Source organism: Morone saxatilis, unplaced genomic scaffold (assembly GCF_004916995.1).
Source record: "Morone saxatilis isolate NCDOM2014 unplaced genomic scaffold, NCSU_SB_2.0 Contig11, whole genome shotgun sequence".
Lineage (NCBI taxonomy): Eukaryota > Metazoa > Chordata > Actinopteri > Moronidae > Morone > Morone saxatilis.
This window is the reverse complement of record NW_023339663.1, coordinates 20,674,849-20,690,171: the sequence shown is the minus strand read 5'-3', so window position 1 is coordinate 20,690,171 and position 15,323 is coordinate 20,674,849. Positions and strand designations below refer to the sequence as shown.

At 41.3% G+C, this 15,323-nt stretch overlaps 2 protein-coding genes across 2 annotated transcripts in view; both read right to left on the bottom strand.

The window, feature by feature from the left end:
* Positions 1-2,344, bottom strand: part of trpm7 (transient receptor potential cation channel, subfamily M, member 7) — a 36,544-nt gene extending 34,200 nt beyond the window's left edge. Inside the window, exon 1 of the mRNA XM_035682124.1 lies at positions 2,088-2,344. Within this exon, the coding sequence (XP_035538017.1) occupies positions 2,088-2,090 (3 nt within the window). The 5' untranslated portion in view covers positions 2,091-2,344. The remainder of the gene's footprint in view (positions 1-2,087) is intronic.
* Positions 2,345-3,211: 867 nt separating this feature from the next.
* Positions 3,212-14,084, bottom strand: zgc:123258 (uncharacterized protein LOC641502 homolog; the record flags this gene model as incomplete). The annotated part of the gene is given in 17 exon segments (XM_035682127.1): positions 3,212-3,710; positions 4,437-4,470; positions 6,230-6,390; positions 6,742-6,822; positions 7,158-7,257; positions 8,360-8,413; positions 8,991-9,047; positions 9,431-9,505; positions 9,798-9,879; positions 10,276-10,377; positions 10,746-10,842; positions 10,938-11,089; positions 11,419-11,552; positions 11,655-11,744; positions 12,459-12,641; positions 12,771-12,881; positions 13,920-14,084. Coding segments are annotated over 17 exon segments (1,608 nt in total). The 3' UTR covers positions 3,212-3,669.
* Positions 14,085-15,323: the final 1,239 nt, after the last annotated feature.

Here is a 15,323-nt window from a genome sequence, read left to right as displayed (position 1 = left end):
GGGGGGGGGGGGGGGGGGGGAAATCAGCTTGATAAAAACTACAGGGGAGAACTCCATTCATAAAATCAACAAACTGACACTGTGACCAATTTTTTTTGAAAAAGTCGAGGGCCACTGGAAAAACTTCATCAGTCATCTTCAAATGGGCTTCTGTGTGTGATGCAAATGGATTAGAGCGTGAGATAACAGAGCTCAGAGAGACAGGCCATAGTCACTCCGCAGGCTGAAACACGCACGCAGTCAGACACACACGTTCAGTACACAAACCCTCACACACACCAGCGGTGCCAGAGTTTACTTTGGAGCACAACAAAGTAATGCAAGACCATTTTCTAGCAGCTCACAGAGTGCTAAAGCTCAAGCTAATGACCGGTTCAACCATCCACTATTACATAAGAGACTCTGACTCGCAACAATAAAGCTCTATAAGCGGTTAGTGATATTGATCAAATCACGCCGATTACTCTGATGAACCGGCATTGGCTCATCAGACGGCTATCAGTCTACTCAGAGCAGTAGCAGTGTCCCTCATCCGGGGGTAAGCTGGGGCATGTGACCGGCTCAGGGCAGCACTGTGGGAAACAAGACAGGTACGGGCTGCTCTGATGCCTCAGCGAATAAAGAAAGGTACTGTGGAGGAGACATATCAATACTGTAATGTGAGATAAGATATTATCTGACGTCTGGATAATGATATTTCCCTCGCCATACGAGCAACAACAGAGTTCAATGAAACCATCTCCTGAATGTGAGCTGAATGAACAACTGCTGCTCGGCCTTCGCAGCCACATTAACGATTACTTGTTTTTACTTTTAACCAAAGTACACCTATTTTTCAATAAGAATAGATCTAGCCACACTCTTCATACCATGGCGTCTCATCGTATCTTTTATTATCTCAGGCTGTAGGAGGTCTGTGTGGGCAATGTTGGAAATTAATGAGCAGTGATGATCAATAGCAACAGTGTGACTTGATGAATAACCTCTATTTGCCGGCTGTATAATTCACTGGAACCAACCCAACCAGACGTGCCCATCTCATTAGATTTTACACAAAAATAACTACATCACAAAGTTATCGCAAAATAATGTCTCTATGTGTGTATATACACACACAAGTACTGGGTATATTATGATAGTTTGTGTTGTTAATACTACCCAGCTCCCACACACTCAGATCTGACTCACAGTTTTTGGCTACAACTCATCTTCCCTTTCCATTCACCCTGAGCCTACAAGACTAGACAGAAGCAGGCAGGAAATTCTTGGAAAAAGAGGAGGCCGGGCTTTACAAGAAGAGGAAGAGGACCAATTACAACTTAAAAACACTGTTGATACAAGTCTTCAGCAAATGTCTGCAGCAGGCCTGAAACATGTAACCCTCGAGAAAAAGCAAACAACCATGAGTGGGCGCACAGAGCTCCTAACAAATACGATAATACACGCTCTATATCAACATCGCTTCACTTTTCCCGACGCTGGCTGAATAAAGACCTTCACTTTAAACGGAGCTGGCAGCCATTCAAGGTGGCATTGACTTGTTACTGGCAATGACAGTGTGTCTTGTCCGACATCTGAGGCAGCTGGCAGAAATGTGTCCCGAACAAGTGCCAGCTGCTCTGAACTGCACCCGTATGTGTGTCCAGCATGTCGAGGACCGTCTGCTGAGGACCGTCTGTGTCTCTGTTGTCCTCCAGCGACCGACCCGCTGCTAACATCAGCTACCGCAGCTAGTTAGCTCGGGTTATGTGCCTAGCATTCAGCGCTAGCGAGCTAGCCATTTAGCCTGCTAACGTTACGCCCGTGTGTGTTTTGGGGTTTCCCTGCTACACACTGTCACCGTGTACACTTCACTTATCACGGCCTGTGTCGCTGTGTTGGAGCGGAGCAGGCAGACAGCCAGCAAACGGGGGGGAAAGCCCACCGGGAAGATCGGCTGGGTGTCTGACAGGAGGAGGCAGCATGCATGAGGGGGGGACCTGCCACTCAAACACCCTCCGGTCAGTCACCACGGTCCTCAGCGCCAATTTGACGAGCCTATAAAACCCCGGAGGAAAGCGGTCGGCCGCCCAGAGAGGACCACATACCATTCTCTTCACCGTTGAGACTCAGGAAGAGCTGCGTGGTGGCTTTTATCCATCTATCGGCGGTGCTCTGTGTTAGCCCTGGAAGGAAAGCCCGGTGGTGGACGCTGCAGAGATCCGCTTCGGCTGTAGTTACAACGGAAGGTTGCTTTTTCATAATTGTGCGACTCCGAACTGACGCTGCATGACGAGCCGGCTGAGTCAGCCTGCTCACTGTCACATGGCTGACAGAGGCGGAGCCAGGACACATGTGCGCTTTGTTTTAGTTAAAAGAAGGAAGAAAAGATCCGGGATTTTAACTTCCCTATTGCTGTCTCACCTGGCTCAGTTGTAATGTACACACACACACACACACATACATACACACACACATACACACACACATACACACACACACACCGTGAGTGTATGAGGCTCCACTTTGTATAAGGGTGTGTGATCAGTAACTAATGTCTTCTTTATTAATCCTTAATCATTGATTAATAGCCATAAAAAATGTACTAAGTTAATCAATGAGCATGTCACAAGGAGATAGTGTTTAGTGCTTGGAAGGAAAATCAGTGCTGAATATTTCATAGCTGCCATCAGGGTGGATGTAGAGAAACAGCATTAGGTTATCGTGGGACATTTCTACCAAATATAATGCATCTGTTCATTGGATTTAACCCCATCGCTTATTCTGTGACCTGATAGTTATATCATATGATAATGGTATATGTGACATATCATTCTCGGTTTTTAACGTTATTTTTAAACTAATCTAAATGAAATTTAAATGTGTTAAATCTGACTTTATTAAACTAAGGTGGCCAGGCAGCCGCCACCCCATGCTGCCCCTCTAGATCCGCCCCTAGCTGCCAGTTTTGGTCTTTCTTCTTTCTCTTGTTATTCTAACGTAAAAAGAAGTCAACCTATATTCAGAATGATACAAAATTATAACAACAGTTAAACACACAAGCACAATATGTTTATCATAAACCCACTAATGGGAACCTTTAAAAACTGAATATCTGTGTAGATTTTTTTCCAATCACAACAACAGCTCTCCGTTTCTCTAGAGAAGATTTTAGTTCAAGTATTTGTGTGGAAGTGTCAACAAGGAGAGAAATACACATACAACAATAACATTAAATCAAAGTTCATTTTAATATAAGGCAATGAAAGAAATCACATCATACAAACAGGTTACACAGAAACCCCAAAACAGTTATCAAAAATGTATCAATATTGTTGGCTATAAGTAATTAAACCCCCAACCCCACCCCTGATGAAACAACCGTCAAGCTGAATATTATAAAGTGCTTTCTCATTTTGCTGTATGCAATCATCACCAAGGCAAAGTCATTACAATTAACTGAACTTTCAGGCACTAAACAAGCCTTTCAATCACTTAAAAACAGCTCTGTTCCACCTACACAATATAGATTAGCCTTCTAACCACCATTCATAGCAGTCAAATGAACCCACACTGTTGTAAGAATCTGTTTATCAATAACATATATTCCCTTGCTTTGCAAATGTTATATTAAAATGTAAAAAAAAAAAAGAAGCATCCAGCAGTTGGGTCCATTCTTAACACTGTAAGTCAGCATTTCTCTCCTTCTATGGAGTTGTCAGTTCTTCCCTCTGAAGAAAAAAGGAGAGAAAGAGTTAATAACTCCTCTATTGAATGTTTTGGTTTACCAAATACCAAAGAAAGAAAGAAAGACAGTTACGTAGATGAGATTTTAATTTGTAATGCGTACTGCAGCAGTATACGAGCGGTACGTTCTACAAATGCAAACCCAAAGAGATAACACATCCCAAAATCCATGCCACAGCTCTCCCAGGTTAACTGCAAGCAACAACATGCAGAGGGCAACACGAACATGTTGGTAATGTCATGAAGGATGGAGTGATACAAGTAGTCCCGTTGCTTGGAATACATGGATGAGCGGAGAGAAAAAATGATAAAACAAACTGCAGAAATAAAGAGATGAAGTTAGTGGCATTCCAGGGCCATGGCTTTAACCCGAGTGCACTTTGGAGTGTGGCTGAGAAGCTCTTCTGACATATAAGAGGCGTATTTTCAATCAACTACAGACACCTAGTGGTCAGTTAATGTAAGACACGGTACTGTCTAAACTGAGGTCCTCTGAGTTTTACCATTTTAAGCTAGGTATAACATCAGTTGTGTCTTTGAATATCACATTGACCCTGGAAATCAGGGGTTGAAATGTCACAAGAAAAACGAAAAGGGGACATAAAGAAGCTGGAAAGAAAAGATAAGGCACTGCAGCATTGAGCATTAAGCAACATTATAAAATGGTAGGAGAAATGCAAGGGAGAGGTCTGGATTGGAGGGAAGCAAACCTGGCAGCAAAGGTTCCCTGGATGAGTCCAACACCTGGTGAAGATGAAGCCAGGTCAGAATTACATCTCTTTCCTGCTCTTTTTTTGTCTCTTACACACAAGCATATTCACACATTCATACATGTCAGAGTTAATCTACAACCTCAGTTTGAGAAATTATAGGAACCTAAAGGATTTATTCATGATTCGTGCTGTCCATCAACTACAAACTGTTTAATTCTCTACATGAATGCAGACTGAAAAACACCAGCAACTGGTGAGGTGGTATTAAATAAATATATCAGCAGGTGAATTTATGGTGCTAGTGGTTGTAATGCTCCAATAATAATTAATGTAAAAATTCAAAACCTTTCCTGTTCTCTAGTGCATTTGATTGAATGTGTTTTCTTTGTGGTTATTTTTAATTTCATGTTTGTTCGTACACTATGTATGCATCTATGTATATGTATATACTGCATCTATCTATATTCTCTAAATACTGTATGTATATTTGCTCTTCAGTGTGAAGCACTTTAGGCACATGTAAATGACAGATGTCTCTTCGTTGTTATACATTCAGGTCTTTAAAGAAAGCACAATATACTGGAATAGAGTAGGGTTGGGCGATTGGACAAATATATTGGCCATCTCCTGTTGGGTCATTTTATTGCTAATTTAATGGTCTGCCTTAGTGGCGCAGTACACCCACTGAGCCCAAGAACGAGTGAGAGGAAAAACAGCTCTAGCTCCAGTGTATTTTCACATCTAACGTGGGGAATTAAGGGTTTATTTCGACTAGTGTGACAACAGGGAGTACAGTAACAAGGTGATTCACAGAGGCTCCAAACAAGACTCCGGGGAACATGAGGACACAGCAGGGACAGGAGAGGAACAGGCCAGGAGAGGAGAGGCATGAAGCGGTAGAGGAGCGAGGGAGGTCGGGCATCACAGAGGCAGCGATAGCGTGTAGAGCCAGAATGTGCAGGCACAGCACACATGGGCGAATATTTCAGCAATCGCTGATTGCTGGACTGACGCTGGCCGAATAAAAATTTTTAACACATCGCCCAACCCTATAATAGAGTCAGCTAATATACTACAAGTGGGTGACTCGTAGCATATTTATGAAATGTAGGCCTGAAGTAAGAGCAGTGACAGTGTAGTGAACCTGCAGTGTTTACTCAGTACCTTTAGCTGCAGAGAGCTGAGTGATGTAAAGGGTAAGATTCAAAAGGGGTTGGAAACATTACTTAAGGCCTAGTAATACAAATCAGAAAATACACTTTACAATAAAAATTGCGACTGCAGATTCTCTTCCACATTTCCTCAAGATCACTCAAAACATTAACACTATCTGACTTGTGCTGTGGACCATGCAGTACATATAAGACAGCAGTACCTAAGATTTAAACTTCTACAGATACAAACAGAGTCACAACTGAGTTCACATAATTTTACACATCAGGACAAGAAACAGTTGTGGAGCAGGGAAAACTGCCTGGAATACCATCCCTTGAGGCTGCCATTCAAAATACAGATTAGTATTAGTAAATATCTGCAATATCCTTCTAGTGATTAGCAGTGAGGATATGTCTTGGCAATAAGCTGTGCTGTGTACTTCACTCTTTGGAATAGCATGTTGACTTTAGTTTAATGAACTGGTGGTGGAAAACAGATAAAAGAGAAGCGAGGTTGTTCAGAAATTCACTGAAACCTGTTTGAAAACTCAGAGGAAGTACCAACACAGCTATCAAGTACCAGTGCTGTGCCAAACCTGTACAGGAACACTCAATTCTCTTCTGTTCTCCTCTCACCTCATAGGTGGTTCCTGCCCAGAACTGCCTCATCTCTCCCCTGCACCCAGCCACCACGGCAGAGGTTATCAGGGTGAAGGGCACCAGGTAGAGTAGGGCAGGCTGGCCCATCCCTGACAGCAGCATCACAGCGAACGTCATTATCATTCCCAGCAGATAGGCTACAGGGAATGAGAGAGACGGACAAATACAAACACAGAAGGAGGGAGACACACAGATACAATCAGAACTTGAAAGCAGTGAAAGTCTGTAAACTTCTTAATTTGGGAAAATTAAAATACCAGAGACACCTAGAGGTCAGCAAAAACAACATCACTAAGTATTAAAAATATTTGTGCAAAAGGATTATAGGAGAGTGTGTGCGGTATAAAGCAGCAAAGCTACAATGGATGGAGGGATGGATGATGCAATTCAAATGACTCTAAACTATATATGATGTTTCTGTGTGGTCATGCTGCAAGAGCAAAGGCACAACATGTGAATAACGACAGTATAGGTGAGCTGTGAGGTACCGATGCAGCAGCTGATGAAGTAGACCTTCCTTCTGCTGTTGATCCAAACATCAAACCTGCTGCAGTAGGCCACCAGGAGACCTGTTGGACCAATGAGGACGCAGAGGGTGAGTGATACATCACACTACACTCCTACTCTTTTTCAGCTGCCATTTTACATGTATGCTCGCTTTTTTGGTTTAGGGACTTTTAAAGCAAAAAGTGTAGCCTAAACAAATGAGAATAATTTAATGACATTAAAAAAAAATAATATTAAATAAATAAAGAGCACTTTATTTGTAGGGAACTGTACACCCTACTTATTTAGCTTTTCCGTTTGTTGTTAAACTGACTGGTGCCCACCAGCCACAGTCTGGATTTAAAATATTTACCAGGGGTGATTTATGTGAACACTGACGGTGACGCTTTAACCTCACCTGGAACAATGATATCTCCGTAACCCAGAATGGAGAACTGCATCCCACACAGGTTCTGAGCCCAAGCTAAGAACCGCGGGACACGCATAACCACTGGCAGCTGAGGATATAACACATTTTATAGGTTTACAATTACATAACGTATGACAGCAGAATTGTTGTGCTTTATACATCCAAATACACTGAGCTGTAGTTGGACTTAATTTGACTTAATTTACTTCATATACATTTCTCAGAGATGACTTTGACTGAATCTGTATGGTCTGTGTGGACAGTAAGGACACTCTCAGAATGAATCTTGCTGTTCTCATAATTAGTATGACACCAAGAGATTTGTTTTCAGTTAGGGTGTCAGTAAAAAAATGAACAAGTACTGTTCTCAGAATCGTAAGCTGTGCTACAGGAAGACGCCTAGGGGAAACTCTGCTTCAGCTATCCTGCAATGGCTTAACATTCCTTACTGAATCCTCTGGCACGTCTAACATAACATAACTAAAACAAAACGTACCATATTCATGCGAAAACAATCAAATCAACTCAAATGCAATATAAATAAAAAAACTTTTCTATAAACAAACACAAAATGAAACCCCCTGAAGATCAAATCCATTACCAACATGAAAACGCTGCTTTTAAATTAAATAATCTGCTGTATTCAAAATACGAACTCAAGTGACTTATCAGCACATACCACCTGACAATCATGTGAGAGTCTACATGTGTTCCTTTACTTGTTTCACATGGCACTTTTGTGAAAGGGATAGGGAAAAGCGTAACTACTAATGAAAAGAAAGAGGAATAACATAGAAACACATGAACAGGATTGGCACTAAGAAAAGTTGTGAGTGCACACAACTGGTTCAGTGCATAATTATACCACTAAAGTAAGGATTTTTTATTACTTTAGAGTATTTTGTCCCATTATTTTGATTTCTTTTTAGTAAGCTCTCCTGTTTTTGACAGTTTGTTGGGTCCATGTGTGTCTACATAGAGGACTATATAAAACAAAAGAAATGTCCAATACAAAACGTTCCCCATTATATTTATCATTATATTCTATTTTTTATTTATTTATTTATATACGTTAAAAGTATAAAGGTGGGATTCTAGAGTCTATCTGAGACCAAACATCTACAACTCCTTCCCACCCGCCTCAGGATGTAGAAAGATGTGGAGTGGATGGGTAACAAGTCAAGCCTTACTTTCTCAGAGGGAGTCTGGGGTTCAGCAGGGACCTCCACCATGTTACCTTGCGTCTATGACAGAGCCCACCCAACCCCAGCGCACAGTTAGTCAGTCAGTCTATCATTCCCCTCAGGGCATCAACAACAAGCAGTGCAGATCAGCCAGCATGTTAATAAAGCCAGAACAAACTTGACAGGGAATTCCACCAAGCTCCTCTTTTAGCTTGTTGTTCAGGATGTGATAAACCCGCTGCACTCCTAAGATCAGAAACTGCTGCATGCTGCTCTTCTCCAACACAAATTCACCCCACCAATTTATTTATACACAGAACGATGTTTCAGTCTTCAATTTGCTAATAAATTATTTTCTTGAAATGTCTTGAGCTACACACATAAAAAACAAACTTCCAATAGTAAAAAAGCCTGAGTTGGTTTAAAGAAGCGTTTCCTCATATATAAAAGCATTCATTTATTTCTGCTATAATTCTACATACATAAAACTAAAATTTAAAAAAGGAGGCTGTTCATTCAGTTTTCAACAGTGAAACAAATTACGTGTGGAATTTTACCAAATATTTTATAAATGCCTTGAAAGACCATTTGGTGGAGTTCCCCTTCAAAGAAGAAAGCAATGCTGGAGGGGACTTACCTTCTCTCCAGATGCATCCGGGCCCAGGGCAACCTGCACCATAATGCTAACGCCATTCTGTTGACGGAGAGAGATGATGAGCATTCATATTATGTTACTCATCCGTTTGTAAAACCACCGTGCATTATACTGCAACGCCAGAGCTGTAAAATGATCTCTTATTTAATGATATTAGGTGTCTTTATCTGTGTGTACGGTTCCTTTTGCTAATCATCACTTGTTCATTTGAATTAAGCTTTTATGTATCAGTAAAATATGATAACTGAAAAAACATATACGACAACGAAGGGTTGAACATAAAAATAGCAAATACTGAGTGAAAATGTTTAACTCAGTAAGTATGTGGAAAACCTGACCACACCAGGCCGGAGAAATACAAACAAAACAACAAATAATAACACAATAATAATAATAATATATAATAATAAATATACTCATACCTTGGTGAAGAAAGGAGTGATGAAAACGAAGAAGACGTCATACACAAGCAGAAGGCTCAGCAGAATCACACAGATCTACGTCATTGTGGAAAAAGAAATTCACAGATTGAATATTGACAAAAAATATATATTCAAACACTTTTTTAAAATCAGAATTGCATTAATTGCCAATGACTTGCTGATGCAAAGTCAAGCTCTGGGACAATGGGACAGTGTGTGATATACTAATGGCAATAAATATAAAAATATATACTCAAGTAAATATAATAATGACAGTACAAGTACTCCATATGCCTACCAAAGTACAAAAGGAAATAATTAATGTTAATGTTAATTAATGATGAAAGGAGGGGCTGTTCAGAGGTACCTTGAAGTTGGACAGTGAAATGGTCTTCATGAAGTTGAGGCAGAAAGCAATGCCAAGGAGGTCCTGCAAGATCCAAATCCACCTACAGGGACACAAACAACTATTTTACCTTGTGTTTTAACGTTAGCCTGTGTGACAGTCACTGTCTACAATGGCTCTATTTAAAGAGGATATAGCACAGACAGGAAATCAAGTGACACAGTGGGAACTAACACCCTACAAAAGAAAACCCTGCCATCATCATTATCACATTGAACATCACCACCTATGGTATGTGAGTAAGGTTATTTAAGCTAATTAATCTATAATTTAGAGAATACCGTAACTGACAGTTAAAGGTCAGAAGTACTGCTGCAACGAGCACTTCCTGCTTCAACACTAAAATAGTCCCCTGTGGCGGTGGCGCAGCCATGTGTGAGAGTGAGACAGACAGAAGGATTACGGTTGTGTTTTGTGCGCATGTGTCCCCCTACAGTACCTGTCTTCATTCCTGTAGACTCCCCAGATCACTGCAATGCTGATGCACACAGCAGCCAGGATGAGAGACCTCACCGAGAAGTTCCAATTTCGGACAGAGAAGCTAGAAAAAGACACAGACAGTCAAATAAACAAAGGCTGTCAGCAGTTGAGGCTTGTGTGCCAGGGTGCGATTCAGAGACAAACATGTTAGGAGAAGGAAGTAAAAACACACACAGCTCTGTTTCACATCTTCCCTCTGTGACCACAATGTCGGTCTGTTTTAAAATGGAAAAAGGATCATTTTGGAGAAACCAGGAAGAGAATTAAAACATTCACACATAATCATATGAACCGGGCTGTTCATCAGGTATTATTGATACACACCTGTTTTGTTTATATTTACCCAACACTAGTGGAAAATGTGTTTGCATGTGTATGTGTGTGTGTGTGTGTGTGTGTGTGCAGTCTTTGTGTGAGTGATGCTCATACCTCACAGTGCCACAACCGATTTTTTCCATCACCGCATCTAGACAGCTGAAGAGTGCCGAGGCGGATGCCATGCAGAATATAGCAATGATGATGTAAACTGAGTAAACCAGAAAAACACAGATCACGTCAACAAAACACCAGATGTTGTAACTCCTTTAAAAGTATACAAGTACTGTTTTTTGTTCCACTCACCAAGGATGTTATAGAAGAAGTACATGAGGACCAGCATCCCACACATCAGGGCAACAAAGATAACCACTTTCAGAGGAGAGTACAGGAAAAGCTCTCCACTGTCTGCTTTGCCATCTCCCCCTCCCCCTTCTGTACCACTATTCAACCGGTCCCTGCCACAAACAGAAAAACACAGGGATTTTTTTGCATGTATTTCGAGCCTATTGTTTATAAAACTTGTAGCTTTTTGAAAAAACACGCAGACGGCATCAACTATACTGATTCACAGAGGGTGGACCCTACTATTTAATGCAGTCTGATATAATAGCACTGCTCCATCTTTTCTATGTTCAGTAAATCATTTATTCACACTGGAATGAACATACAGAGTTACATTGTGACTGCATACAAACAAAACTATATCTTCTTCTAATATGTGCTTTAGTTTGATTGTACTAAACTGTACAGATAACGCTCTGTATGTACAGCTACAACGTCTCACCTCTCACATGCCCCGCTCCAGTAGCCTCCCAAGGCGACCGTGACGATGGCAATCAGTAGCATGACTGCAATGCTTGGATCAATCTTAGAGTGAGGTGGAGCATAAAGCTTCACCTGCATTCCTTCACCAAACACCTGAGCACACACACACAAAGATTAAACATTTAATGAGCAACGCTGCATCCAGTCTGACTGTCTTTGTCAGAGCAGAAGCAGAAAGAGTGAAGACTTCCTGACCTGCTGTGCTTCCAGGAAGTCCCTGTACCTCATGAGAGCCAGAGGAATGTGGACCTTTGCATACTCGGAGTCGTTGGCAGATGGAGTGACCTGAAGAGCCGAGTAGTACAAAAGACATTTTTATAAATTCAGTTGATGAGACTTGGGAACATTTGTTTGCCTTTGGTGGTTTACGGTCGAACAGATGAGAAAGTAGGGGTGGATGAAGATATAGGCTCGTTATCGTTATTGGCCGATAAGAGCATAAGAACATTTCTTCTGATATTAAAAGTCGATAAGATAAAATTATACGGTTAACTAGGCTAAATGATCGACACTGTGTCACCCAGTGCGCTAGCCAAAGATGACATTACCAGCTACGTGAGCATAGAGAGGGTATGACGTCGTATCAGTCTATATTTATATTTATTCTGTCTGCATCCGCCAGCAGAGTGGGCATAATAATACATTATGTATATCGGCAAGAATAGAATATAGTGCATCCCTATGGGAAAGTGAAGCAAACACGATGACAGGAAACAAAGACAATCTGTTTTACATAGAAAGTGTATATATTTAGATGTAAGCCTCCACATCTGTGCCACTGGTATGTCACTTCCTCGTTTCTGAATCACTTCTGCATGTGAATCATGTTACAGTGTAACATCCTGACACTAGTGGAATAAATCAGGCACAAACAAAAGCTACTGGGTCCTCATGGAAGTTAGTTAACATTTAAAAAATCTGACATCTTAAAGAAAATGTCAAGTCCTACCCTTTGTGCTTAAACCACTAACAAAATACAAACTGATGTACACGTCCTACCAAAGTGTTGTTGCTGGCAATGAGCAGAGTTGTAGCTCCGAGGCTCTGAGCAACCAGAGCTTTGTGGCTGAAATCACAATCCCCCCGCATCACCACCAGCGCTTTGCCCTTGACCACATCTGGACTGATCCCGGAGCTGTTACACAGCACACTGGAGGTCATGTTCACCAGTGGATACTGCACCTGGAAAAGACAAGTGGTTTAACAATTAGGAGAGGTTGTTATATATATATATTAAGACACAACAATAGTTACTTTCCTTTCCTGTTAATAGTAAGTCATTATAGAAAAGTGCTGGTTTGAAGAACTTACAGCAGCACCAAGGGTTTGAGACAGGGGGGTCCAGGACTGATTGTAGACAATGCAGTACTCCCTATTTGTGTTTCCATTTGAAATCTGCAAGATGGCCTCTTGGCAGTTTATCTGTTGGGAAAGAAATGTTATTATTGTAAGTGCCATACAAACTTTAAAGTGTTGAAGAAAGTGTATTTCTAAGACACTATGCAGGCTGAAGGTGTGAACAGAAAGCAGCAGATTAACTGTGGCTGAGCTGACAAACAACTAATAAATGCTGCATCCCAGCAGGTTGGAGCTACATGTACAAAATCATTCAAATTAAACCAAATTAAACCATTAAATAAATCTGTTGTTGGTTGAACTGCATGCAACTCCTGCCCACTCTAAGGACTTGTGTAGGAGTGTGTAACAAGTTCACATTGCTAATATTTTAAGGGATCTCAAACCAACCAAAGAGGTTGTGAACTCTAGACTGAAACCAGATTATATTTAACACCAATTTTAAGTTTTTCAGACCACTAGGTGAATGAAGACTTGCCCTACACACAAATATAGTCCTTCAAATGATGTGACCTTATTTGCATATCAACAAAATACCAGGCTGACTTGAATCCATTGTCAAGCCTTCAGTAGACTTGTGTTTCCCATTACAGATGTAATATCAAGAGGTTAGGTTAACTGCTGTGACAAAGACAGACTGTAATGTGATCACACATGTCGTGAAGTAAACACATAAACACTTCCTTGTTGGTGACGTGACAGAGGACGTCGGGGAAAGCACCTTCCGCCCAACCTCAAACTCAACTCCTGTTAGCTGTATTATCTATATCCTAACCACCTTTTTCTGATTGAATGTCACTTTTGGAAACCTTTCTCTAACGCTGCATTAACGCCGGTCCTTCTCGTGTAACACCAAAGCAGCACAAACACTCAGTTTTCCAGCTTTACCCACACGAGCAGAGGCTACCGACAGCGCTAACGTTAGCTCACCGACACAACCCAACCACGACGCTTCACAGACACAATTTCACACAGTGCCTCGACTGTCACACACTATTAATATGAGCCACACAGTGCACAGTATTCATTAGCTGTTGTTTTTCGACGGTACGCTCAGCTGTCCGGCCCGTCGGTTGCTAAGAGCCCGTTACTATCGTTACTTACCTGCGATGTCGAGAAAATGAGCGAGAAAATGACGACTGCGGCTGCTCTCTCCATCCTGGTATCATTCGCGTTGTGACACAGTCTGGTGGCATCCACATTAGTTCTTGTATCTGTATGGTCTAAGTCTCGGAGATTAGGTCACCCGTATGTTCATTGCTGATGTTTAGCTCGTCCGCAGCTGCCAGGTTACTTCCTGTATTGACTCGTGACATGTGACACGCTGACCCACTGTTTCTCTTTCACCTCGCGGCGTCTCAACACGAAGCGCAGTGAGCGAGAAGTGAAAGTAGCGCCACCATCATCTGAACTGAAAATGTTAAAGTGAATAGTTTTCTGATCATACGTGTAAGTTCTCAGTTGGCCTTTTTCACAGCAGTTTTACTTGTCTTCAGTGCTGGTGTTAAGACATCAATAATAACATTAACAATGGGTCAGTTCTAGCCAACTGTCCTAGTAAGACCATCTGATCCATCAGTGTACGTTTTCAGGTGTTTCCTGACTTTCTCACTTCATTGTGTCCCTTTTCTGTCTTTTTCTTTCCTCTCTCACCTGTTTTTCTTACTCCAGTTCTCTTGTTTTTTTTTATCTTTTACTCTCCTGTCATTCTCTGCCCTCCCTCTTATCTCTTTCTTGCTCCTCTTCCTCCTGTTTATCTCTTTCCTCCTCTCTTCTTTTCCTCCTCCCATCTTTGTCTTACCAGCTCCTCTGCTACTTTTTCCTCTTTCTCTTCTCCTTCTCCTGCTCTCCAGTTTTTCCAGATAGTGTCAGTATAATAGATAATGTACACGAGCATGACCATATGCCTGTCTTTTGGTCTTCATTTAAAGTGGAAGGTCTGTATGACATTTGAATGATGTAGTGTTAATAAAAAAATGTTGTTGTTTTTTTTTGTGACAGTGACATACATATTGACCTGAAAGTGTGTAAGAAAAAAAAGAAAGTTGATTCCTCAAAGATTCACAGTACAGCTTGTTTCAATGTTTGAGCCTTCAGGTTGGTATACAGGAGACTATTGATACAGAGAGAGACGAGTATGCAAACATTCACAGTATCGCTCCTTTTCCCTTTGTGTGTTTGTGTCACTGTATCTCTGTGTCAGCTCAGAATTTATTTTGCATTTTTGGCACAGAAAGATGGAAGTGAAGAGAAACACTCTTAAATCATCCCAGCATTTTTCAGTCGGTGGTACACAAACCAAAACCTGAAACTGTCTAATGAGGCCATGTTTACTTCATGACACACGTACATATAGACACAGATAAGTCATAGGCCTGTAGGTAGAACTTGTCGTATGTTATCACACCACCAGTATAAAGTAAGCTAGAATTACCACCTCGCTGTTGTGTGCCTCTTCCAAGTAGTTAACATCCATGTCTGTTCAGACTCATATATGTAGTGAAGACT